Source organism: Petaurus breviceps, unplaced genomic scaffold (assembly GCF_028583685.1).
Source record: "Petaurus breviceps papuanus isolate PSGF00001 unplaced genomic scaffold, PetGlider_PUasm1.0 90919, whole genome shotgun sequence".
Lineage (NCBI taxonomy): Eukaryota > Metazoa > Chordata > Mammalia > Diprotodontia > Petauridae > Petaurus > Petaurus breviceps.
In genome coordinates, this window is record NW_027187378.1 from 28,184,214 (window position 1) to 28,206,450 (window position 22,237).

At 42.7% G+C, this 22,237-nt stretch overlaps 1 protein-coding gene across 2 annotated transcripts in view; it reads left to right on the forward strand.

Annotated features, from left to right (window-relative positions):
- Positions 1 to 22,070, forward strand: part of CUNH8orf74 (chromosome unknown C8orf74 homolog) — a 45,930-nt gene extending 23,860 nt beyond the window's left edge. For both annotated transcript variants that reach the window (XM_069075656.1, XM_069075657.1), the window contains 2 exons: positions 20,107 to 20,510; positions 21,306 to 22,070. In XM_069075656.1, coding sequence (XP_068931757.1) covers positions 20,107 to 20,510; positions 21,306 to 21,527 — 626 coding nt within the window. In that variant the 3' untranslated portion in view covers positions 21,528 to 22,070. The remainder of the gene's footprint in view (positions 1 to 20,106; positions 20,511 to 21,305) is intronic.
- Positions 22,071 to 22,237: the final 167 nt, after the last annotated feature.

Consider the following 22,237-nt stretch of genomic DNA (forward strand, 5'->3'; position numbering starts at 1 on the left):
CTCTCTCTCTCTCTCTCTCTCTCTCTCTCTCTCTCTCTCTCTCTCTCGCCGCCTGTAGAAGAACCCTGTGAAGTTCTCGGGCGCTTCTGTCAATCACTGCCAGCACCTCCCTTCATTCATTCATTCATTCTCGGGGTTCCAAGCCTCTGGAGCTAGGAAGGACAGCAGAGGCCATCCAACCCATCCTGTAGCCGAACAAGCATCCTCATATCCCCCACCGAAGGCGCTCAAGCATTAGCTTAGAGAGTCCCAGTTAGGGGAGCGCTGGCTGCCCATCCCACATGCTCACTCCTTTATCAAACATTGATTAAGCCCCTACTGCTTAAAGCATCTTGATTGGGCAGGGCATTGGGGTCTGGCGAAAGAGAGTAAAGATCTAAAAACAAAGAAACAACTCCTGCCCTCCTCCAGGGATGTAATAGTGAGGAATGGAACCCTAACCTAGGTCACTTTCACGTGTAATTGACATAAGCGCACCTTGATCCTGAACTGGCAGGCGGCCCTAGCTACCGTCATTGAGGGGAGTAGCCCTCCTGGAGAAGGGGCCCTGACACCCTCTGCCAACACCACCACTGCCACCACCAACCACAGAGGAGCTGCCACCCTTCCAGCAGCCCAAATGGAAGTAAAGGATCTGATTATAACCTGTGAAAATAAGATGCAGACAGAGCTTGACCCTATCTACCCCCAACTGGTAAAATGGTGTAGCCTTCTATCCTCCCTGGATCTCCCAGGTGAAATGCCCCTTGATCTACTCAGGCAGGAAAAGGCCCAGATCTCTCCAAGGAACTCCAGCCAGCACCTCCCAACTCAGAAAGATATAGATTATGCCCAGATAACACAAAACTCTGAGAAGTCGGACTCTCACTTGCAGTTGGGAGCATCTTTCTGGAACCAGGCTCCCCAAAGGCCCCCTGGGCCAGCCCAGCTTCACAACATACAATGCTTACAGCCCTTGGAGGCAGGACTCAGTACAGAAACTGAAGAGGGTTCTGGCTGCTCTAGTGGTCAGCTCCTGCCTACTTGGAACCCACACAGATCCAGGGGCCAAGGGCCTATATCACTCCCAGTCAGATGACTGGACAGCCCCCAAACCAAAGATCATCAGCCTCCTACCCTCTTAAATGCTCAGCCAGGCCCCATCCTAAAGCCAAGAGAAGACTCAACTACAACCCTTGATCATCCCCACCCCTGGCTCCTGAGAGGTCTGGTCCAATGCTGGCTACCTTTGCCTTACTGTGTGACCCTGACTTAGTCATTTCCTTCCCTTAGCCTCAGTGTTCTTCTCTCAAAAATGAGAGGCTCCTACTAAATGATCCTTGAGGTCTCTGATTGTTCACAATGTGTAATCCTTTGTATTCCTACCTTTTAAAATTGGAAAATAAAGGGATGTCCCCATGGGGGGGGGGGGGGGGGGGAAAGGCTAGATGAATCTGAATAGCTATTGTGATTATTATTATTATAAGTGGTCAAATCAGAATTTGGATAATAATAATAGCTAATATTAAATAGAGCTTGCCATATGCTAAACACTTTATAATTATTATTTCATTTGATTCTCATAACAACCCTGGAGGGGGGTAAGTATTATTATCCCCATGAGATAGAAGAGAAGCTGAGACAAACAGAGGTTAACCATCACACAGCTAGCAATTCTCAGAAGATGGATTTAAGCTCAGCTATTCCTGACTCCAGGCCCTCGTGTTTTACCCACTATGAAAGCCATGATCATAATCTGTCCTTTGCACTCCTACTATTCAGCTCCAGTCACACAAGCCACATTCCACTACTTTTAATCTGCTAAGTGGACCTATATCAACTTGTAAAGAGAGAAGGGTCTGACTTGGAGCTTTAGGTGGGGGAGAAAAGACCTAGTCCAGACTTTGGCCCCCACAAGGGCTTTCCTCAAACTTGGGCTGGTCCTTGCATTTAGGAGGGCTCCCTAGTAGAAGTACAGGCTAATCCTAGGGTTCCTCCAGAGGTGCTGGAGTAGACCCTGTGGAGTCTCTCCGATAGAGACTCCCCGCATAAAGTCATGACTACAGAGTAAGGGAGGTTGGCTGCCTCTGTGGACTGAGATGACACAGGGGATGACCTCCTTCCCACCCCAAAGCTGCCTAAATATCCTTCCTGGAGAAGCAGGAACTATTTATGGGTGGAATGACAAGACGTCACCATAGAGACTAGACCTCACAAAGACACCTGGATCATATGCACAAGTACAAAGCAGCCCTTCCCATCTGGGCTGCCCTAGGCGACTGAAATCCCACAGTTAGTCCCAGTGCATAGACTCATGCCCATCCAGATCCCAGCTCCCAGGGTAGCCCCGGCTTTTGGTTAGCTCAGCAAGGTCCACAGTACCACCTTTTTGCCTTGATGCTGATGGGGATTTATGGATTGGATTGGTGCACATACAGGGTATTCCAAAAGTCTTGGTGTAATTGCTAAGTTACTAAAGTTTAAAGGTTTAAACTACTTAAGCTTAGGACTGCACTAAGACTTTTGGGATACTTGGTACATTAATATTTGGGGCTGGGGGAGCACAAACAAGCACAGCCTCATAGGATTACCTATTTAGAACTGTTAGAAACCTTAGGGGGTCATTTAAACCAACCCTTTCCTTTAAACAAATGAGTTGAGTCCTAGAAAAGTTATGTGACTTGCCCAAAGTCATAAAGATAGTTAGTGGCAAAGCAAGGATTTGAGCCTCTGGATCCAAATCCAAAGCATTAGCTGCTGGACAAAGTGAGAGAAAGGAATCAGCAATAATTAAGCACCTACTATAAGTACTTAGCTAATATTATCCCATTTGATAATATTTGATAATTTTATAATATCTCACTGGCTGCCTCTCAAGGACAATGAGGTAAAGGCCCCCAAAGCCCTGGAAATTATGGCTCTGACTTGGGATTTGCTAAGAAAGACTGAATTTCATAGTGGCCATAGGTGGCCACTGCTCTCCAACTGGGGAAAAGGCCATCCCTGCAAACTAGGTCTGAGGGATCTGAGAAAGAACAGCACTTGGAGTGCATGACTGTCAAATCTGAGATGCCAGAGAGCTCTGCAGCACAATTCTCTGAGTGAGAAGAATGTCTATGTGGGTAGGCCTTGGAGATGCCCACGAATGCCTCTCCCATACTTTCCCTGCCAGGAAAAGCTACTGGATTACCTAATATACACTTGTTGTCACTGTTGTTATTCAGTCATTTCAGCCATGTCCGACTCTTCGTGACCCCATTTGGGGTTTTCTTGGCAAAGATATTAGAGTGGTTTGCCATTTCCTTCTCCAGTCATTTTACAGATGAGGAAAACAGCGTTAAATGACTTGCCCAGGATCATACAGCTAGTAAGTGTCTGAGGCCAGATTTGGACTCAGGAAGAGTAATCTTTCTGACTCCAGGCTTCACACTCAATCCACTGTGCCATCTATCTACCCAATATACACTTATCCCCAGGAAATAGGGAGAAAAAGGAACCTCAAGAAGTAAGATCTTTACCATGCTCTGAGACGTTCTCCTGAAAACCAAGAAAATGTGGGTAAGAACTACTGAGAGTACAGGACGGCAAAAGCAAATTCAGAGGTGGAGATGAGCAAGTTGAATGCAAGAGATAAGCATCGGGCTGGTATATTCCTGACTTGGATCTGTTAGTTGTAATTACTGCTCATGATAACATCAGGGATCCTATCTCTTGGTACTGTTTCTAGGAAAAATATTAAAGAAGTAACAGAACAAGCCTAGTCTGGAGAGAGTTATTCAAATGTTGGCCAAAAAGCAGGGTCTGGGAGTTGCATGTGGGAGTAGGGAGAAAAGAATATATTTGTCCCACCCACCTCCCCCCAAAATAATATCAGTTTACATTTATATGGCACTTTGTAATACAAAGTATTTTCTTCACAGCAGCCCATTTTTTAGATGCAGGTGTTGAGGCTCACAGCAGCTATGTAACTTGCCCAACTAGTTGGAACCAGCACTAGAACTAGATTCTCTTGATTCTGAGGTTGAAGCTCTCTCTGATGATCAACATTGTATAGCATATTAGATTTACAAAGTCCCTTACGTGGCCTAATATATATGACCGAGTCTTACAACTCTGGGAAGTATATATCTCAGAATCTCAGTCTCAAAGCTAGATGGAAAACCAGGGGTCATCTTGTCTTATCTCAGGAATTATCTTTATAATATCTTTAACAATGGTCATCTAGCTTTCACTTTAGGGACTCTAAGGAAACCCAAAGTGACCCGTTATATTTTTGTACAATTCTAATTGTCAAACCCAAATTTGGCTCTCCACAACTTCCAGGCATGGTGGATAGCTACTGAAAATGTCCAGAGTTGGGAGACGGAGTGTCTTGTGTGAAGAACAGCAAAGAGGCCAGTGTCACTGGGTTCATGAGGTAGGGCAAGGCCAGGGGAGTAAAGTATAAGAAGACTGGAAAGTAGGAAGGGCAGGGCTGTGGGTCCAGTTCTGAATTCTGGAGCCAAGCAAAAAAAGTCAATACCTCCCTTCTATATGGACCAGTTTTCAAATTCTTAAAGATGCCTGCCATATTCATTCCTAAATCTTATCTAATTGAAATATCCCCCATTCTTCAGTGTATTGTTTACTGGCATAATCTCCAGGATGTTCACTAGCCTGGTCATCCTCCTTTTGTATGCTTCCAGAAATTTAATACACTAAACTCAATGCTCTAGGTGGAGTCTAGTAGAGTACCATGGGACTATTGTATCCCAGGTCCGAATACTTGCCTCCCAATGTTACTAGTCTCTCCAAAGTTACCAATGATTCAAGTGCCAAATCATCCTTCTTGACTTCTATGCAGCCTTTGACACTGTTGATCACCTTCTTCTTCTTGATATTTTCTTCTTTCCAGGTTTTCATGACACTGCTCTACTCTGATTGAGTTCTCCTACCTGTCTGAACACTCCTCAATCTCCTTTGCTGGGTCTTTGTCCAGATTATTTCCACAGAGAGTGTCCCCACAGGGTTCTGTCCTGGACCTTCTCTTCTCCCTCTATACTCTTTCATGATCTCATCAGCTCACATGGATTTAATTATCATCTCTGGGGGCAGGTAGGTGGCACTGTGAATAGAACACCGGCCCTGGAGTCTGGAGGACCTGAGTTCAAATCCAGCCTCAGACACTTAACACAAAAACTAGCTGTGTGACCTTGGGCAAGCCACTTAACCCCAATTGCCCTCCATAAAAAGCAAATAAAATAAAATAAAGTGAAACCCTTGCTTTAAAAAAATTATCATCTCTGTGCTGATGGTCCTCAAATATGCTCATCTACCCCAACCTCTCTGCTGACCTCCAATCTTGCATCTCCAACTGCCTAATGGACATCTCAAACTGAATGTCCTTTAGACATCTTAAGTTCAACATGTCCAAAATTGAACTCATTATCTTTCCCCAAATCTTTTCCCCCTTTCCTAATTTCACTGTTACTATTGAGAGTACTACTCCCCTCTCAGTTACCAAGGCTCACAACACAGGTGTCAATCATCCCTCCTCTCCTCATTCTTACCCCTCCTATACGCACTACCCCAGCACAAAGCCTCATCATCTTCCACCTGGACCTACTGGTTGGCCTCCCTGCCTCAAGTCTCTCCCTACTACAATACATCCTTTATTCAGCTCTGAAATTGATCTTCCTAAAGTAAGGATCTCTCTCTCTCTCTCTCTCTCTCTCTCTCTCTCTCTCTCTCTCCCCTCTCCCTCTCTCTCTCTCTCTCTCTCTCTCTCTCTCTCTCTCTCTCTCTCTCTCTCTTTCTCTCTCTCTCTCTCTCACACACACACACACACTATTCAATAAACTCCAGTGACTCCCTATTAGCTTCAGCATAAATTTTAAAATGTTCTCTTTGGCATCCCAAGTCCTGCACTATTTGGCCCCTTCCTATCTTCCCAGTCTTTCTTATACTTTGCTCCCCTGACCTCGCCCTACCCATGAATTTTGTGATTCAGTGACACTATACTGGCTTCTTGGCTGCTCCTCACACAAGACCTTCCATCTCTGGACTCTGGACATTTTCAATGGCTATCCACCATGCCTAGAATTCTCTCCCCCCTCATCTCTTCCTCCTGGCTTCCCTGATTTCTTTCAAGTTCCAATTAGAAATCGCACCTTCTACAAGACTCTCTTGACCCCTCAATGCTAGTGCCCTCTCTCTGTTGATTATTTCCATCTTGTATTTCCAGCTTGTTTGTACATAGTTGCTTGGGACAGCTAGGTGGTACAGAGGAAAACCTGGAGTCAGAAGAACCTGAGTTCAAATATGACCTCAGATACTTACTAGTTGTATGATCCTGGACAAGTGACTTAACCCTGTTTGCCTCAGTTTCCTCATTGTAAAATGAGCTGAATAAGGAAATGACAAACCACTCCAGTATCTTTGCCAAGGAAAACCCCTGATAGGGTTACAAAGAGTCAGCAGGCTGAAAAATGACTGAACAACAACAGAGTTATTTGCATTGTCTCCCCCATTAGTCTGTGAGCTCCTTGAGAGTAGGGATTGGTTTTTTTTTCACTTTCTTTATATCCCTAGAACTTAGCATAGTGCCTAGAACATAATAGGATCCTTAATAAGTGATATTTGACTGACTGACTGACCAAGATCCCTTTTAGAGCAACTGCTGACTAACCATGCCTTCTCCATTTAGTACTTAAGAACTTGGGTTTTTGTATGTATCCAAATGTAAGACTGTACATTTATCCCTATTGAATTTCATCTCACTAAATTCAGCCTTCTCTTACCTACCACGATCTTTTTGGATCCCGATCATCCAGTGTGTTAGCTATCCCTCCCAGTTTTGTGCTATCTGAAAACTTGATGGGGATGCTATTTGGTCCTTTATCCAAGTCACTGGTAAAGATGTTAAACAGCACAGATGTTAAAAATCTCTGGGACACTGCACATGCCATGTCAGCAATAAACCATTTAACTACTGCTCTTATGAGTTTGGCCAGTCAGCCAGTTATGAATCCATCCAGTTATATTATCATCTATTCTGCATCTCTTTTCAAGAAGAGAATGATATATTTTATCAAAAACTTAGCTAAAAGTAAGTAAACTATAATCATTCCCCTCATTCACTAGGGAGAACAAAGGGATAGAGAAAGAGAGGAGAAAGAGACAGAGAGAGAGAAAACTCTAGTAAATAAAAATGTCCAGACAATTGAAGTCCCCAATCATACCTTTATTCCAGATTTATGATGGCTTCTAAACTCCTCATCTCTTTCCTCATTCTGTACAGTTATTCTGGGGTACACTCCAATAACAAAATCACTTTTTTTTCCTCCTCCTGCTGACATTCACTCAGTACTATCCACCATTTTCCCCACCCTCATCTTGCTTCCTGGATTTCCTTAAATGAACAACAGTCTAGTTTCTGGGTTCAGTCATTTAACCATTGCTGAACCCATCTACCTACACTGTCATCTAGCCCGCATCTCTCCATCTTGTCCACAAAGATAGCACAAAAAACTTATCCTGTGCTTTACCAAAGTGCAGATAAACTGGATCTATAAAATCCCCCTAGCTCAGCTAATTTAGTAATCCTATCAAGAAAAGAAGTAAAGTCAATTCAACATGAGCTGTTCTTGATGAAGCCATATTTATGATCATGGTTTACTTTTCTAGATGGTCACTAACCATACATTTTGTAAAGTCCTAGAATTTTGCCAACGCTCAATGTATAATTGTTATAATGCCCATTTTATACTTCAGGAAACTGGATCTCAAAGAACTAATAAAACAGCTAATCAGTGGCAGAGTCTGAACTTGAATTCACATCTTCTGACTCAGGCCCATTGGAATGGAATAGAAAAGCACTTAGTATGTACCAGCTCTGAGGAAAGTTCTGTACTAAGCATTGGAGAGACAAATAGAAAATTGAGATAGCCCCTTTTCTCAGGGAGCTATGTTCTGATTTGAAGAGACAACATGAAGGAGGAGAGAAACCAAAGGGTACTAAGACAAAGAAGTCTCAGAGCAGATGACAAATCCCAAGGATCTTGGGGGCATGATGGCAGGATAGATACCCCTTCAAGAGGATAGTAGACCCAACAAAGTTTCCCTTTTCTTTCCTTTTTTTTGTTTTTGCTTTTTGGAGGGGGGAAGGCAGGGCAATTGGGTTAAATGACTTGCCCAAGGTCACACAACTAGTAAGTGTTAAGTGTCTGAGAGGCTGGATTTGAACTCAGGTCCTCCTGACTCTGCTCTATTCACTGTGCCATCTAGCTGCCCTAAGTTTCCCTTTTCTTGCTTGCCCATTCCACATATACTTCTTTGAAGGAACTTTAAATAATTCCCAGTTTTTTAATTTTCTAATTTATATTAGATAAGGAATATGTATAAAGCAGTCCAACTCTTTGAGCATTGAAAAACATAGTCTATGGAACTCCTTCAGGACAATATTGTACCAGCACTATGCACAGAGCTGCCATGATGGTGCCCTTAGTCAACACATTTTGATGATACTGATCATGACCATGACCATGATTATACTCTGAAAAAGCTAGTGCCAAGAATGGGCACAGACCTCCTGCAATGCTTGGAAAGAAGTCAGTCAAAGCTTACTATCACCACTACCCCAGAGATATATATTTATATTTCATTTTAAGGTCCTCAAAGCACTTTCTATACATTTTCTCATCTAAGGCTCACAACAACCCTACCAGCTAGGTATTATACTTATTATTATCCCCATTTTACATATAAGGAAACTGAGGCTCAATGAAGCCAAGAGATTTGCCCATGGACACACAATTAGTGAATGTCAAAGTTGTAATTTGAACCACCTCTTCCTGAGCCCATAGTGTGCCAGCCTTCATCCAGCCTTTGTGTGTTCCAGCTGTCAGAACAGCCCTTATGAAGATGTGCTCAGCATAGAGCATGAAGGGATATTTCCAGACACCTCTCCGCTTACCTGTGCTTGAGGATGGAATGTATACAACTAGATGGCACAATGGATAGAATACTGGGCCTGGAGGCAGGAAGACCTTTGGAGGCAGGAAGACCTTTAAGACTCAGACACTTATGTGTGACCCTGGGCAAGTCACTTAACAGCTGTTTGCCCCAGTTTCCTTAACTGTAAAGTGGGGTAATAGCAGCACCTGCCTTTCTGGATTGTTGAGAAGATAAAATGAGATAATATTTGTAAAGTGCTTCACACAATGCCTGGCACATAGGAGAATTCTTATTCCTTTCCCTTTCCCCTATTGAGTAGAAACAGGATACCACATGGGAAGGGGCCCAGTTTTTTTAGTCAATCAAACTAAGGTCTAGGGCCAGTCTTATCTGGGGTAGGTTAGTCTTATTACTTTTTTCTACTTTGTTATATGAGATCTTTTCAAGATGATTTTGGGGTATGTGATTTCAGGGGTAACCTCAAATATACCAAGAACTTCCTCTTACATGAGAGAGACTCATCCTGATCCTCATAGTACCTTCACACACACATACACACACACAAATTTACTTTGCATTTATTTTGTGTATCTTTGTGTGTACATGTGTGTATATATATATAATTTCTATCTCTTCCATTCCAGCTTGAGGGAAGAAAATGTTTTTTTTTCTTTAGTCTTTTATTATGTTGTGCCTAGTATATTATTATATTATAATAGTGCCTAGTACAATCCTGGGCACTTAGTATAAGATTAATTCATGCTTGTCAAATGAACAAAAGAATGAATGTCCCACACTGGCCTGTGTAATATTAATTCCTTTGGATAAAAATAAATGTATTGTAAATAATGGGGTAGCCTAGGTATGCACAGGCTGTCAGTCCCCTGTGCTTTGAAATCATTCTCTCCACTTCTCCACTTGTTCAAATCCTCTTCGTGATCCCTCTGAGGTGCCACCTGCTCATAAGTTGGAGGAGGTTAGATAGACAGCAGTTCTGAAAAAGATCAGGTTTTAGTGGACTGCAAGTTCAATATAATTTAGCAGTAAGAAGTGACAGCAAAATCAAATGCTATCCTGGGAGACAATTAAGAGAGACAGAGGGGTCGGCTAGGTGGCGCAGTGAATAGAGCACGGGCCCTGGAGTTTAGGAGGACTTGAGTTCAAATCAGCCTCAGACACTTAACACACACAAAAACCCAACTAGCCGTGTGACCTTGGGCAAGTCACTTAAACCCAATTGCCCTACCTTTCCCCCTCCAAAAAGCAAGAAAAGAGAGAGAGAGAGAGACAGAGAGACAGACAGAGAGAGAGAGAGAGAGAGACAGAGACAGAGAGAGAGAGAGACAGACAGACAGACAGACAGACAGAGAGACAGACAGACAGACAGAGAGACAGAGAGACAGAGAGAGACAGAGAGAGACAGAGACAGAGAGACAGAGCTTCCAGAAAGAGGCAGGTGACAATCTCTTTGGACTCTGTCTTCCTCAGACCTCATCTGGGAGGTGTTCAATCCTGGGTGCTACAAGTTTTAGAATTCCTAAACTGTATCACTGACAGCAGAGTGCCATAAAAAGTTGGAGCTGGGCTCAGGAGCACCTGGGTTCGAATGCTGCTTCAGATGCTGACTGTGTGATATTAGGCTAATAATTCATGTTCTTTCAGTTACCATTTCCTCATTTGAAATATCAGGATAACAATAGTACCTATGTCACGGAGCAATTGTACAAATCAAGTGAGTTTAGCTCTGAAGTAATTTGCAAAGGGCTATGTATAAATTATATATGTATACATATTTATATATATTTATGTATAAGCTATCATCATCATCATTATTATTATTATTATTATTTATTATTATAGCTGGCTAGTATCCAGAGGAAGGCAACCATGCCCAGAGTCCATGTCATATGAAGATTAATTTAAGGAACTTGTCACATTTAACCTGGAGAAGATTCAGGGGTAGGGGCTGGGGGGAGAAAAAATAACTATCTTCAAGTTCTTAAAGGTCTGTCATGTTAAGGAGGGGCTAGTCTTTGTTCCATTTGGCCCCTGGAAGACCAGGAGCAGGGGGCAGAAGTGGCAAAGAGACAAATTCAGGCTCTGTATTGGTGAGAGCTTCCTAACAATCAGAGCTATCCCAAAGTGGAATGGGCTGTTTTGGGAGGTGGTGAGTTCTTCCTCCCAAACACTTGTATGCTATATGGGGCTTCCTTTCATGTATGAGTTAGACTATATGATTATTCAGGTCCCTTCCAACTCTCAAATTCTGTGACTCTCCTTAAAGCTTACCCCTGATCTATCCCTCCTTATCTCTCATCCTTCTATGCAAGACCCCTCCTTTATCCCTTATCATATTCTGACTTGGATTATGGTTGTAATCATATCATAGTGTACATGGCTCACTCCATTTACTGAACTTTAAACCCAAATAAGCAAGAATCTTAGCTAAACTTTATATCATCCCTAGCATCAGGCATAATGCATTGAACCTGGGCATTGAGTTGAATTGCTGAACTGGTTACATTGGGATTGATAAAGCTGTCAGATTAGACAGTGTCAACAGAGAGCAGTTTAGTAAGGGAATAAGACATCAAAGAAATTTTTAAAATAGATTTTTATTGATCTTCTGTTTTAACATCACCTAAACTTCTTTCCCTCATCCCTCCCCAGAGAGCCATATATAACAACGACAAAAACATTTTAAGAAAACTGGGAACACAAATCTGGAGGTTCAAATGAGGGTAATATCAAAAATGAGTGATATATAGATAAGAAAGACAAATTCCTTTTCTACCATAGGAACCAATTATCTTAGATATATCCTTCCTCAAAAACTTGGACTTCTTAAACTCTTAGCTGAATGAACAAACCAATTTGGAAAGAAAGGCCATCCCACCATGTTCTGATCCATGGTTCTAGAATCCCCTTCTCCATCCTCCAGACAAGTTGAATGGAATCCACCCACCTTCCTCCCACCCCTGGCACTCACATCTCTTTCTAGCCATCTATACATACCAAGCTGCCCTGACTCATCATCCCTATCTCTCCTCCACTCTCTCTCTCTCTCTCACACACACACACACACACACACACACACACACACACACACACCCCGGTCTTCAACCCTGGAGTACTAGGCTGTTATAGGTGGGCTTCAGTCCTTATTTTGCCCAGAACCACCCCTCCAAACCACTTCTAGTTATCTCCATATCATGCCCCAGTTGTCGGCCATTTTTTCCTAGCTCCCCTTTACATTTGTTTTGCCTCATTAGAATGTGAGATCCTTGAGGAAAAGAATGGTCTTACTTGCTTGTTTTTGTATTCGCAGAGCCTAGCACACAGTAAGAGCCTAATAAATGCTCTGTCTACCTATCTATCTATCACAATGAATTGAATAAAGGGATTAGGGGTGGGATCCAAGGAATGAATTTTCCTGGGATTATGTCCACTCAGAAAAATCATGGGAAGAGAGGATGGTTTTAGGACACTCCCCCCCCCCCCTTTCTGCAACAGGTCAAATTGTTTTTTGTCAGCCTAAGGTCCAGCAACGATTAAGGTCACTTACTCTTGGCTCATTGTAAAAGGACCTTAAACCTGGGAGTGAGGCAGCAGCATCTTTGTGGCCATTATTGAATGGCACTGGTTTCCCAAGCCCTTTTTGATCTTTGGATGAAAATGGACTATGATATATCAAAATGACTTGTTACTACTGCAGATTCTCAGAATAGCTAGTGAAGGGTTAAAATTCTTGAAGGCTCAACACGTGTCCTTTTCCTTTGGAGAGGATCAAGCCAGGCCTAATGTTGCTGGGTCATCCCCACTTCCTCCAGGGAGACTGAGCATGGGTGGGTGGTGAAGACTCCCTAGGGCTGCTCAGAACTGGACCTTCTACCCTCCCTTCCTGCAGCTAACCCTGCAGTTTCAGTCATAGGGAGAGTGTAAGGAGTGAGATTTCCTAAATAAGATCAAGAAGGAGACATACTTCAATGGAAGGAAGCAATAAGCAGGAGTCATTGGAGTGATAGTTGGTGTAGAATTGGGGAGTAGGGGCACCAAAGGGGTGATATTTGGGACAGAACAGTGGATGGGGGTGCAGATGGAAGCAAAAGGTAGAAGCCAGGAGCTTTTTACAGGTCTTAAAACGGGGAGAAATGGGGGGGGAGGATATAGACCCAGTTCTAGCATCCTCCTGCAGAGGGATATCCTAAATTCAGAAATAAGTATATTATATCTGACATAGTTCTTCTGTCCCTAAACTGCTCCTGCACTCTGACACAGAGCAAGTTTCATCCCTACCCATAGGCTATGTCTATGTATCCAATGTGAGGCAAAGGACTGTATACAATGGGTGAGAAAATATAAGAGGAGCATCTTTTTGCCCCTTACCCCCATCTCCCAGCCTAAGACCCCAGAAATAAAGCAGTAGGGGTGACATGAATGCTATTCAAAGGGATTCCCTTCTCCCTGATTATTCCTCAGAGTAGTTTGGAACCTGTAGGACTGAAGGGGGACTTTTTCCTTGTTCTGTAAACTAACCTCATCACCAGCTTGATCTCAGATCCTACTAGCCACAAAGCAAATCCAGCACCTTACAGTTTGTTTCCAGAAGGGTTTGGAACAAAACTTTAACCTGCCTGGGATGTTTCTGGAATCCATCAAAAAGCAGGATTCCCCCAACAGATGAGGATGCCTGGTCATTTTATAATTATGAAGGCTCTGATTACCCTGAAATATCAGCTGAGTTGCAACAGCTTTGACCTCAATCTGAGTGACAGGCAGTGCTGTGGTATAGTGGAAAGAACCTAGAATCTAGAGTCAAAAACCTGGATTCGAAGCCTTCTTCATTTTTGTTTGTTGCCATTGTTGTTTAGTTGTTTCCAACTCTTTGTGACCCCATTTGGGGTTTTCTTGGCAGATATACTAGAGTGGTTGCCATTTCCTTCTCCAGCTCATTTTACAGATGAGGAAACTGAGGCAGAGTTAAGTACCTACTATCTATGTGACCTTAGACAAGTCAGTTTCCTCAGCTCTAAGATGATAGGGTCAATTAATCAAGACTTCGTCTTTCTCATTCATCTCAATAAGAGTAGAAATCAGGCTAACCCTTGTTCACCTCCCCCACCCCCAACTAGCCTTTTCCCCTTTGTCTCAGAGCTGCTTTGAAATTTCTAGCTAATTAGTAGGGCTAAATTTAGGTTTCATTTCACTTCAAACTTTGACCTCTCCTCTCCTAACTTTCCTGTACAGATGAAGCTGATGGAAACAACTCTTTACACACCCCAACTTTGACCCTGAAATCTATTCTGATGACTCATACTTTATAATAATTTAGCACCCAATATTTATATATTATTCTATATTGTGGATTATCATGTATATTATATATAATAATAACTTAGCATACAATTATTTAATGATTTAAGATTTTCAAAGCATTTTATATGTAAATTATCTCATTTGAGCCAGTGAGACTGATAATATATATATTCTCTTTTTTTCTGATGAAGAAACTGAGGCTCAGAGGAGTTAAGTCAGTCAACTAGCATTTATTCATGTTAAGCATTGGGGAGACAAAGAAAGGCAAAAAACCAGCTCCTGCCCTCAAAGAGCTGTAAGTCTAATGGGGGAGACAACATGCAAACAACTATGTACAGAAAAGATATAGACAGGATAAACTGGAAATACTCAGCAGAAGGAAGATTCTAAGATTAAGGAGGACTGGGAAAGTCTCTGGTAGAAGTTGGGAATTTGGCTGAGACATAAAGGAAGACAGAGAAAACAGGAGGGAGGCAGAGAGGAGGAGGGAAGTAGTTCCCAGCACAGGGATAGCCAGTGAAAACGCCCAGAGTTGGACAGTGTCATGTATAAAGACCAGCAAGGAAGTCAATGTCACTGAATCACAGAGTATGTGAAAGGGAGTGAGGGGCAAGAAAACTAGAAAGGGAAGTAGACAAGTTAGGATGGGCTTGAAAGCCAACCAGAGGATTTTATTTGATCTTGGAGATTAAGAAGGCCCTGGAGTTTACTGAATGCAGGGGCAGGGAAGATGATGTGGTCAGACCTTAATTTTAGGAAGATCCGTTTCACAATTGAGAAGATGGATTGGAGTAAGGACTTGGGGGAGGGAGATCAGCCAGAGAGCTGTTGCGATAGGTTAAGTCACTTTCCCATGGTCACATGGCTTGTACAGGTCAGAGGCAGAATTCAAACACAGGTCTTCCTGACTCTAAATCCATTAGGTCATTCAGCCTCTCATAGACAAAGTCCCTAAGGTCCTTGGAGATTCAGGTGGGGTTTCAGAAGATGAGTCCTTGCTGGAGATTCTAGATCACACAAGCATAGATCATAGGGAAGGCTAGAAAAGACTCCAGATATTTCTCTTCTACACCCCTCATTTTACATATGAGGAAACTGAGGCCCGTTGAGGTAAAGTCACTTGCCTAAGGTCATATAGCTACCAAGTGGCAGAGTTGAGGTTTAAACCCCAGACCCTCTGACTCTAAATTTAGTACCCTCTCCACTATACCCCAGTGCTGAAATATGAATGCAAAATATTGGTTTTAGGGAAGAGGAGGAGAGCAGCATGGTATAGGGATTGCTGATTTGCAGTCAGAGGACCTGGATTCAAATCCCAAGTCTGCCATATATTTCCTGTGTGACCTTCAGCAAGTCACTTAGCCTCTATGGTCCTCGGTATCCTTATCTGTAAAATAGAATTGGACTAGAGGACTTCCCAGGTTCCTTCCAGCTTTAAGTACATTCTCCTTGGAGTCAGGAGATAGAGTGGAGCTCAGGTCATATAACTAAGCTTTGACTCTCAGATAGCCAGGAGATAGAAAAGTTAGATATTCTATAACTGGGGTTCTGCCTCCCAGCAAAATGCTTTCCCTCCTTCTTCCCTCAAATACATTTAAGATTTAGCCATTTTTTACACTTCAGTATGAATGAGTTTCTTGGAATTTACCCCACGATTAGGTTTTGGTGCTGGGTAAAGATCACCAGGACACTGAATATGGGAAAAATGGGAGGAGACCCCTAAAAAGGACCCTAAAAGTTAGACTGTGCAACACAATCTTTAGCTACTCCAATTTTTTTTTTTTTATAAAGTGGGTCCTGATAAAGACCTCCTGAATGGAAAATCATGCAGCTCCCAACTGTGCTTTGACTTTCTTCTGGTTAGAGTTGAAGTGACTGCAGCCGAACTGGTTTTTCAGGGGGCATTAGTGGCACCTGGTATTCCCTCGCCCCCCAGGAGAGGGGGAGGCCTCTTTCCAATGGTTTTCTAGTCAGACTCCCAAAAAATTATGGAGGGTACAATCCATCTTACAAAATCCTGAACTCTATTTGTATGGCTTTGGCATGGGATGGGTGGTGACAGGAGGAGGTAAGTTTAGCGATTCTTAAAATCAAATATCTTTTCGCCCTGGATTTTGAAGTCCTATAATGCTGCCTTTCCAGTCCTCTCCTCCTCCTCCTCCTCTCCCACCCCACCCAGTCCCCATGCCTCCAGTGTTCTGTGCAGGTGCTGGCCTTCAGGGAGTTGTGGGGGGAGGGGGTTGTCTTCAGGAAGTTCCCAGCAGCCAATGCAAATCAAGGCAACTCCCTGATATTGAAGTTGAACCTGCAGGCACAGATCTGTCTGAAGCAAGCAGCCCGGGCTTCTCCCGGAGATTTAATCCATGGGTTTCTGAGTCACCTGCCCTGCACCTCTCAACATATGGTTTAAGAAGTGCTCTCCAAGGGCCAAGAAACTTCCCATTAAGCCTTAGATTGTCTCTTTCTGTAAATTAAAATCAGCCCTCCCCCAAAAGAAGCTGGGGCCAGTAAAGGAAAACGGAAGACTCAGTGAGGCTATAGAGCAATGACTCAGTATGTGACCTCAGACAACTATCTGGGCTATAACTTAATCATGTGTCAAGAGAGAAGCAAAACCAAGAGAACACTAGGAATGATAAAAGGACTACAGGTTAAAGGCACATGATCAACAATTCCCTCCTGTGATGGCTGACCAAACCTTCAGCCTATCAATCAGTCAATCAATAAACATTAAGCACCTACCATGTACCAGGCACAGTGCTAAGACCTAGGGATACAAAAGAGGCAAAAGACAGTCCCTGCCCCCAAGGAGCTTACAATCTAATGGGAAAGATAAGATGCAGGCAGAGATATACAAAGCAAGGTATATACACAGGATAAATAGGAAATAATGAAAAGAGGGAAGGCACTGGACTTCAGAAGGGTGGTGGGATTTTAGTTGGGACCCCGAGGAAGCCAGGGAAGCTGGTAGGATTCAGAATTACAGTGGGCTGGGAGCAGACACCCACATCTACACAACCACACCAGGTTCCCCTACAATTATATTTCTGAATACAGAGCCTTTGGGAAGGCCAGACAAGCTAGGGTGCTTTCTTCAGCAAATGACAAAGGCGTGCATTCACATCTTGTAGAGAGTTACTCTGCATTGGTCTAGAGCACAGTTTTGATAATCTGGCTGAATCACCTTCCTCTCTCTCCTCTACTAATACATGTGCTTCCAGGTTGGTACAGGAAAGAAGGGATTAAGGAAACAAGCATTTATTAAGGGCCTACTATGTGCCAGGCACTGGGCTAATTGCTTTACAAATATTAGATCTCCTTTGATTCTCACAGCAACCTAGCGGGGGTGGGGCAGGGATCATACTGCTATTAGCCTCATTTTACTATTGAGAAAACTGGGGCAGACAGAGGTTAAGGTGACTTGCCCAGTCATACAGCCAATAAGAGTCTGAGATTGGATTTGTACTCTGGTCTTCTGGACTCTAGGACCAGCACTCTATCCACTGTACCACCTAGCCACCTGTATAATTGAAGGACATTGGATTTGGAAGCAGGGGATTTAGAGTTAAATCCCAGTTTATCCACTGCCTAAGTGACCTTGGGTAAATCATTAGAAGTGGCCTCTAATCCTTCCACCTCTTAGAACCCTCTAAGACCATTATACTGTCTTACTTTTTCCCTTTCCCCTCCTCAACTCTATCTTCTACATACTTTTCTCCACTCTTCTATTCAATCACTGCTAACACTTTTCCAAAGCCTAACCCTAGATTACTCCTCTCTGTCCATCTTCTCTAAGTCAGTTAGGTGGTGCAGTGGATAGGTCTGGAGACCGGAAGACCTGCATTCAAATCTAACTTCATACACTTAGTAGTTGTGTGACCTTGAATAAGTCACTTAACTCTATTTGCCTCAGTGTCCTCATCTGTAAAATTAACTAGAGAAGGAAATGGCAAACCACTCTAGTATCTCGGCCAAGAAAACCCCAAAGGGGTCACAAAGAGTTGGACAAGATTGAACACCAACAACAATCCATTTCCTCTACTGCTACTACTCTTGGGCTGCTTACTGAATGGCGCTTGGGAAAGAATACAATAATGTTTACTGGGTCCACTATAAATTTATGTTACCTAAACTCAACCAGGCTGTCACTGCAGTAAAGCAATACATTTATTAATATTCACTTCCTTCCTATCATGCTCCCCACAGTGACTATTCCAAACCTTCTTACCCCAAATGACCCGCACTACCCCCATCCCAAGCCTCATAGCTGAGGATATCACTTTCTACTTTATTGAGAGAAGAGAGGCCATTCAACGGCCTTCTCTCTCCTTTTCTTATTCTCTATATCTAAAAATCCCTTAACATTTCCTCCCATTCTCTCCTCTTTTACCGTCTCTGAAGAAGAGATGGCCCTTCTCACCAATTCCAATATGTGTATCCTTAGCTATACACTCTTGATTTCTCCAGCAGATCACCCTCACAATCATCCCCTACTACTAAGCCCATCTCCATCACTGACATACTGATGATTGAATGGTTTGTCTAGCCATTAGAAATACTTTCTTTTTTTTCCTATTTTTTTCACTTGATGCTGATTATCCTTGGGAGTATGGCATTTGCACTAATACTAGTTTTCCTTTTAATATTAATTTTCTCAGTAACACTATGAGACAGGTAAAATATGTATTGTTGTTCCCATTTTTTAGGTGAGAAAATTGAAGATTAGGTCACACACTTTATGGAATCTGCATTCAAGTTCCACTTTATCACACTACCTGATATACTTTGGTGGATGTGGCTAATGCCCACCTGCCTTTTAGTACAGGAAAGAGGGAAAAAAACATCTGTTCTTAAAATGAACAAGGTGAGAGCTATCTCGCTGGTGCCAGGAAGGAGAGGGGTGGAATCTCCCAGGAGGCCAAACTCTGTCCAAACCATAGCTTAAACTGTTGGCAAAGTGAGGAACTATTCCTGCCAAATCCTAAGGACAGAAGCATTTTCAATGTTGTACCTCCTTGGATGAATATTTTTTCTAAGACAGTAACTTCCCCACCCTCTTTTTACTCTGGGAGAAGATTAAAGGTAAATATTGCCTCATGGAACCAAGACAACTGGAAAGAGTATCCCACAGGCAAAAATGAGGGGGAGGATTCTTTAAAACCTTCCCATCACCAGGAGCCAATTGGTGCAGCAGCACCTTCCTAGAGGGGCCTATGGAACTTGACATTGTTCATATTACCCCACATAATATGAACTGTTGGGGTTCAGAGAGATTAAATGATTCAACTGTAGAGTCTGGGGCAAAGTTGGAAGATTTTTGGGAAAAAATCTTGGAGAGAAAAAAACAATCAGAACTTCTCCCCACAGGGAGAAGGGTTGGGAGCATGTTTTTGGGGGGATCACATTCTCATATACAAAGGGCTGAAATAGGAGACTGCCTCATGACATTTTTCAGCATCATTCTGTTTCTCTGACACAGAAGCTGGATTACCAAGAAAGACATATAATTCACTTCAGCAATCTTTTTGGGGAGCCAACTGTGTGACCAGATGTGTATTAAGCACAGTAGGGGAAACATTTTACACACACACACAGCCCTTTATGCTCACAGCCCCAGTGTCAACCCCAGTCTGGACACTTACACAATGAAAGAGAAAAGAGAGAGGGGAAAGCAAACGCACTCATAATGAGCTAATGACTAGCCATCTCAAGGTCTTCTCTCCATTGGCTAAACCCCAACATTGTCTATACATATACCCTGTGGTCTTCAACATTGAATATTTTCCCTTGCCTAGTGGGAGATAAGATGGTTGATCTGGTCGCTCTTTGGATCTCTTCAGAAAGCTCATCCTTTCTTTTGTCTCTTTATGTTCCTAGATTGCTCCATTACTAAGGCCCTAAAGATACTTGGGAACAAGCTCAAAGAATATGAAACAAAGTTTAATCCTTCCAATCTGACGGCCGTCTGTGACTATTTTCACAATACTTTCATCCGGCATTTAAAACTCTACCAGTATGTCCTCTGTAGAGACCAGGATGTGTACCAGACCAAGGAATCCGTAGACCTCTGCCCTCCACCACTGCCCCTTCCATTGTCTGAGGGCGTCGACAAAGAAGTCTGGAAGTATCAGCAGAAGGTGGCTGAACTCACAGCTGCTGAGGTACAGAAACGGACCAATATGTTGCTTTTGAGGGAGACCCTACACTTGGAAAGGGAGCATACAATGCAGAAGATCTTTGAGGGAGTCACTCTGAAAGAAATGGAAGTCTTAGACCGAGAGGTAAGATACTATATTGCCAAGGGATATGATCGAGAGGTAGCTAGGGAACTGGCCTTGGAATTAGGAAGACCTGTGTTCAAATCCTGCCTCTGATATAGACTCTATTTCCTTCTCTTTTCTCTAGTTCTTCTTTCCTCTCCCTTCCTCCCTCTTTCCCTTCCTACCTCTTCTTCTCTCCCCCAAATAATGAATCTTTTGGTTCCTCTTCTCCCATTCCTCATGCCCCATTTCTTCTTAATGGGTCTCCCCTACTCTCTAATTGCTTCGTTTTCATTGTTATTGTCATCAGGGGTGCATTTCAGGGTTTACAGGATCAGAGTATCAGATACAGAGCTAGAAGGGAGCTCATCTAAGCCAATTCTTCGTTTGACAGCTTGGGAGGAATGGCTCTGATATGAGATTAGAAAGGTTCAAAAACATTAGACTACAATAGCTCTTCCTAGCCTTTGGATTATAGGATTTGACCACGTGGGCTAAGACAAAATCATACTCAATGTAAAAGTTTTTTCCAGAGGACAACTAATAGATTATCCTACTGGAGAAACCACATGTAAAGTCACAAGGGAAGGAAAGGACAAAGCTTGTGCTAGAACTTGAGTTCATTGACTCCTGGTTCAATCATATTGACCTTTGTCCAATAGTCAATAAATTACACTGCTAGAGGAACCACGTCTAAAGTCACAGAGGAAGGAAAGGACAAAAATGAGACTTCTAGTTCATTGTCTGTTAACCCATCTGTACTTCCCTGGCTCCCTTTGGAACCCTCTAAACCCACCATGTCCTGTTTCTCTCTAGGCATTGGAAAATATCATCCGCAAAGCCATCCACACACAAATTGAGTCCCTGAAGGAACTCTTGGAGAATGAGATAAAGACCACTTATGCAATATTAGACCTAAAACTGCAAAAGAAGACTTTGAAAGCCCCTCTTCCCTACCCTCCGGAACCAGACCAGGCAAGCCAAGTGGAATCCAAAAAGGAAAAAAATAAGAAAACCAAAGAAAAGAAGAAAAGATAGGAGACTGGCACACAATTTGAGAAATGTAAATCGAGAATAGGCCATTCACTGTTGGCCATAGAAAGCAACATTCACTATGTTTCCAAGTACTTTGACTCAGACACTTCTTGGAAATTAAATGTGTTTAAAAAAAAAAAAAAGCAACATCTATAGCCATGCCTGTGTATTATAAGTAGTTGTGACAGAGGGGTCCCTGAAAATCAAAACCAAGCCAACTTCTTTCTTAGTGGTGGGATCACAAGCTCTTCTTCATTACCACCTAGCATTGGTATTACCCATATAGCATCTGCTCTATAAATTTTAATTTATGAGGACAAAACCAATGAAAATGAACTCAAATTGTAGCAGGGAAAAATTAGGGCTCACATCAGTAAAGATATCCTGACTGGCACAATAGTTCTAGAATGTTGGAATGATGACCAAGGGTTCTCACACCTAGTGATCTTTGAAAAGAGAAACCACATTTATCTGTTGGGAATTTAGGTACAGGCCTGCCTAAAGAGAACTGGATTAGATGGCTTCTGAAGAACTCTTGTAACTTTGGAAACCTCTATATAATGTGAGGACATATGTGTACCTCCTATTTTAATTGGGCCCCTGGTGGTGCCTGAACTACAAACTCAGGTAGAACTTTGGTGGGATCCTCACAAAATCTCATTGATAGATGCTCCTAAGCAAGGTTTTCCCCAAGAATGCAAAAAAAAAAAAAA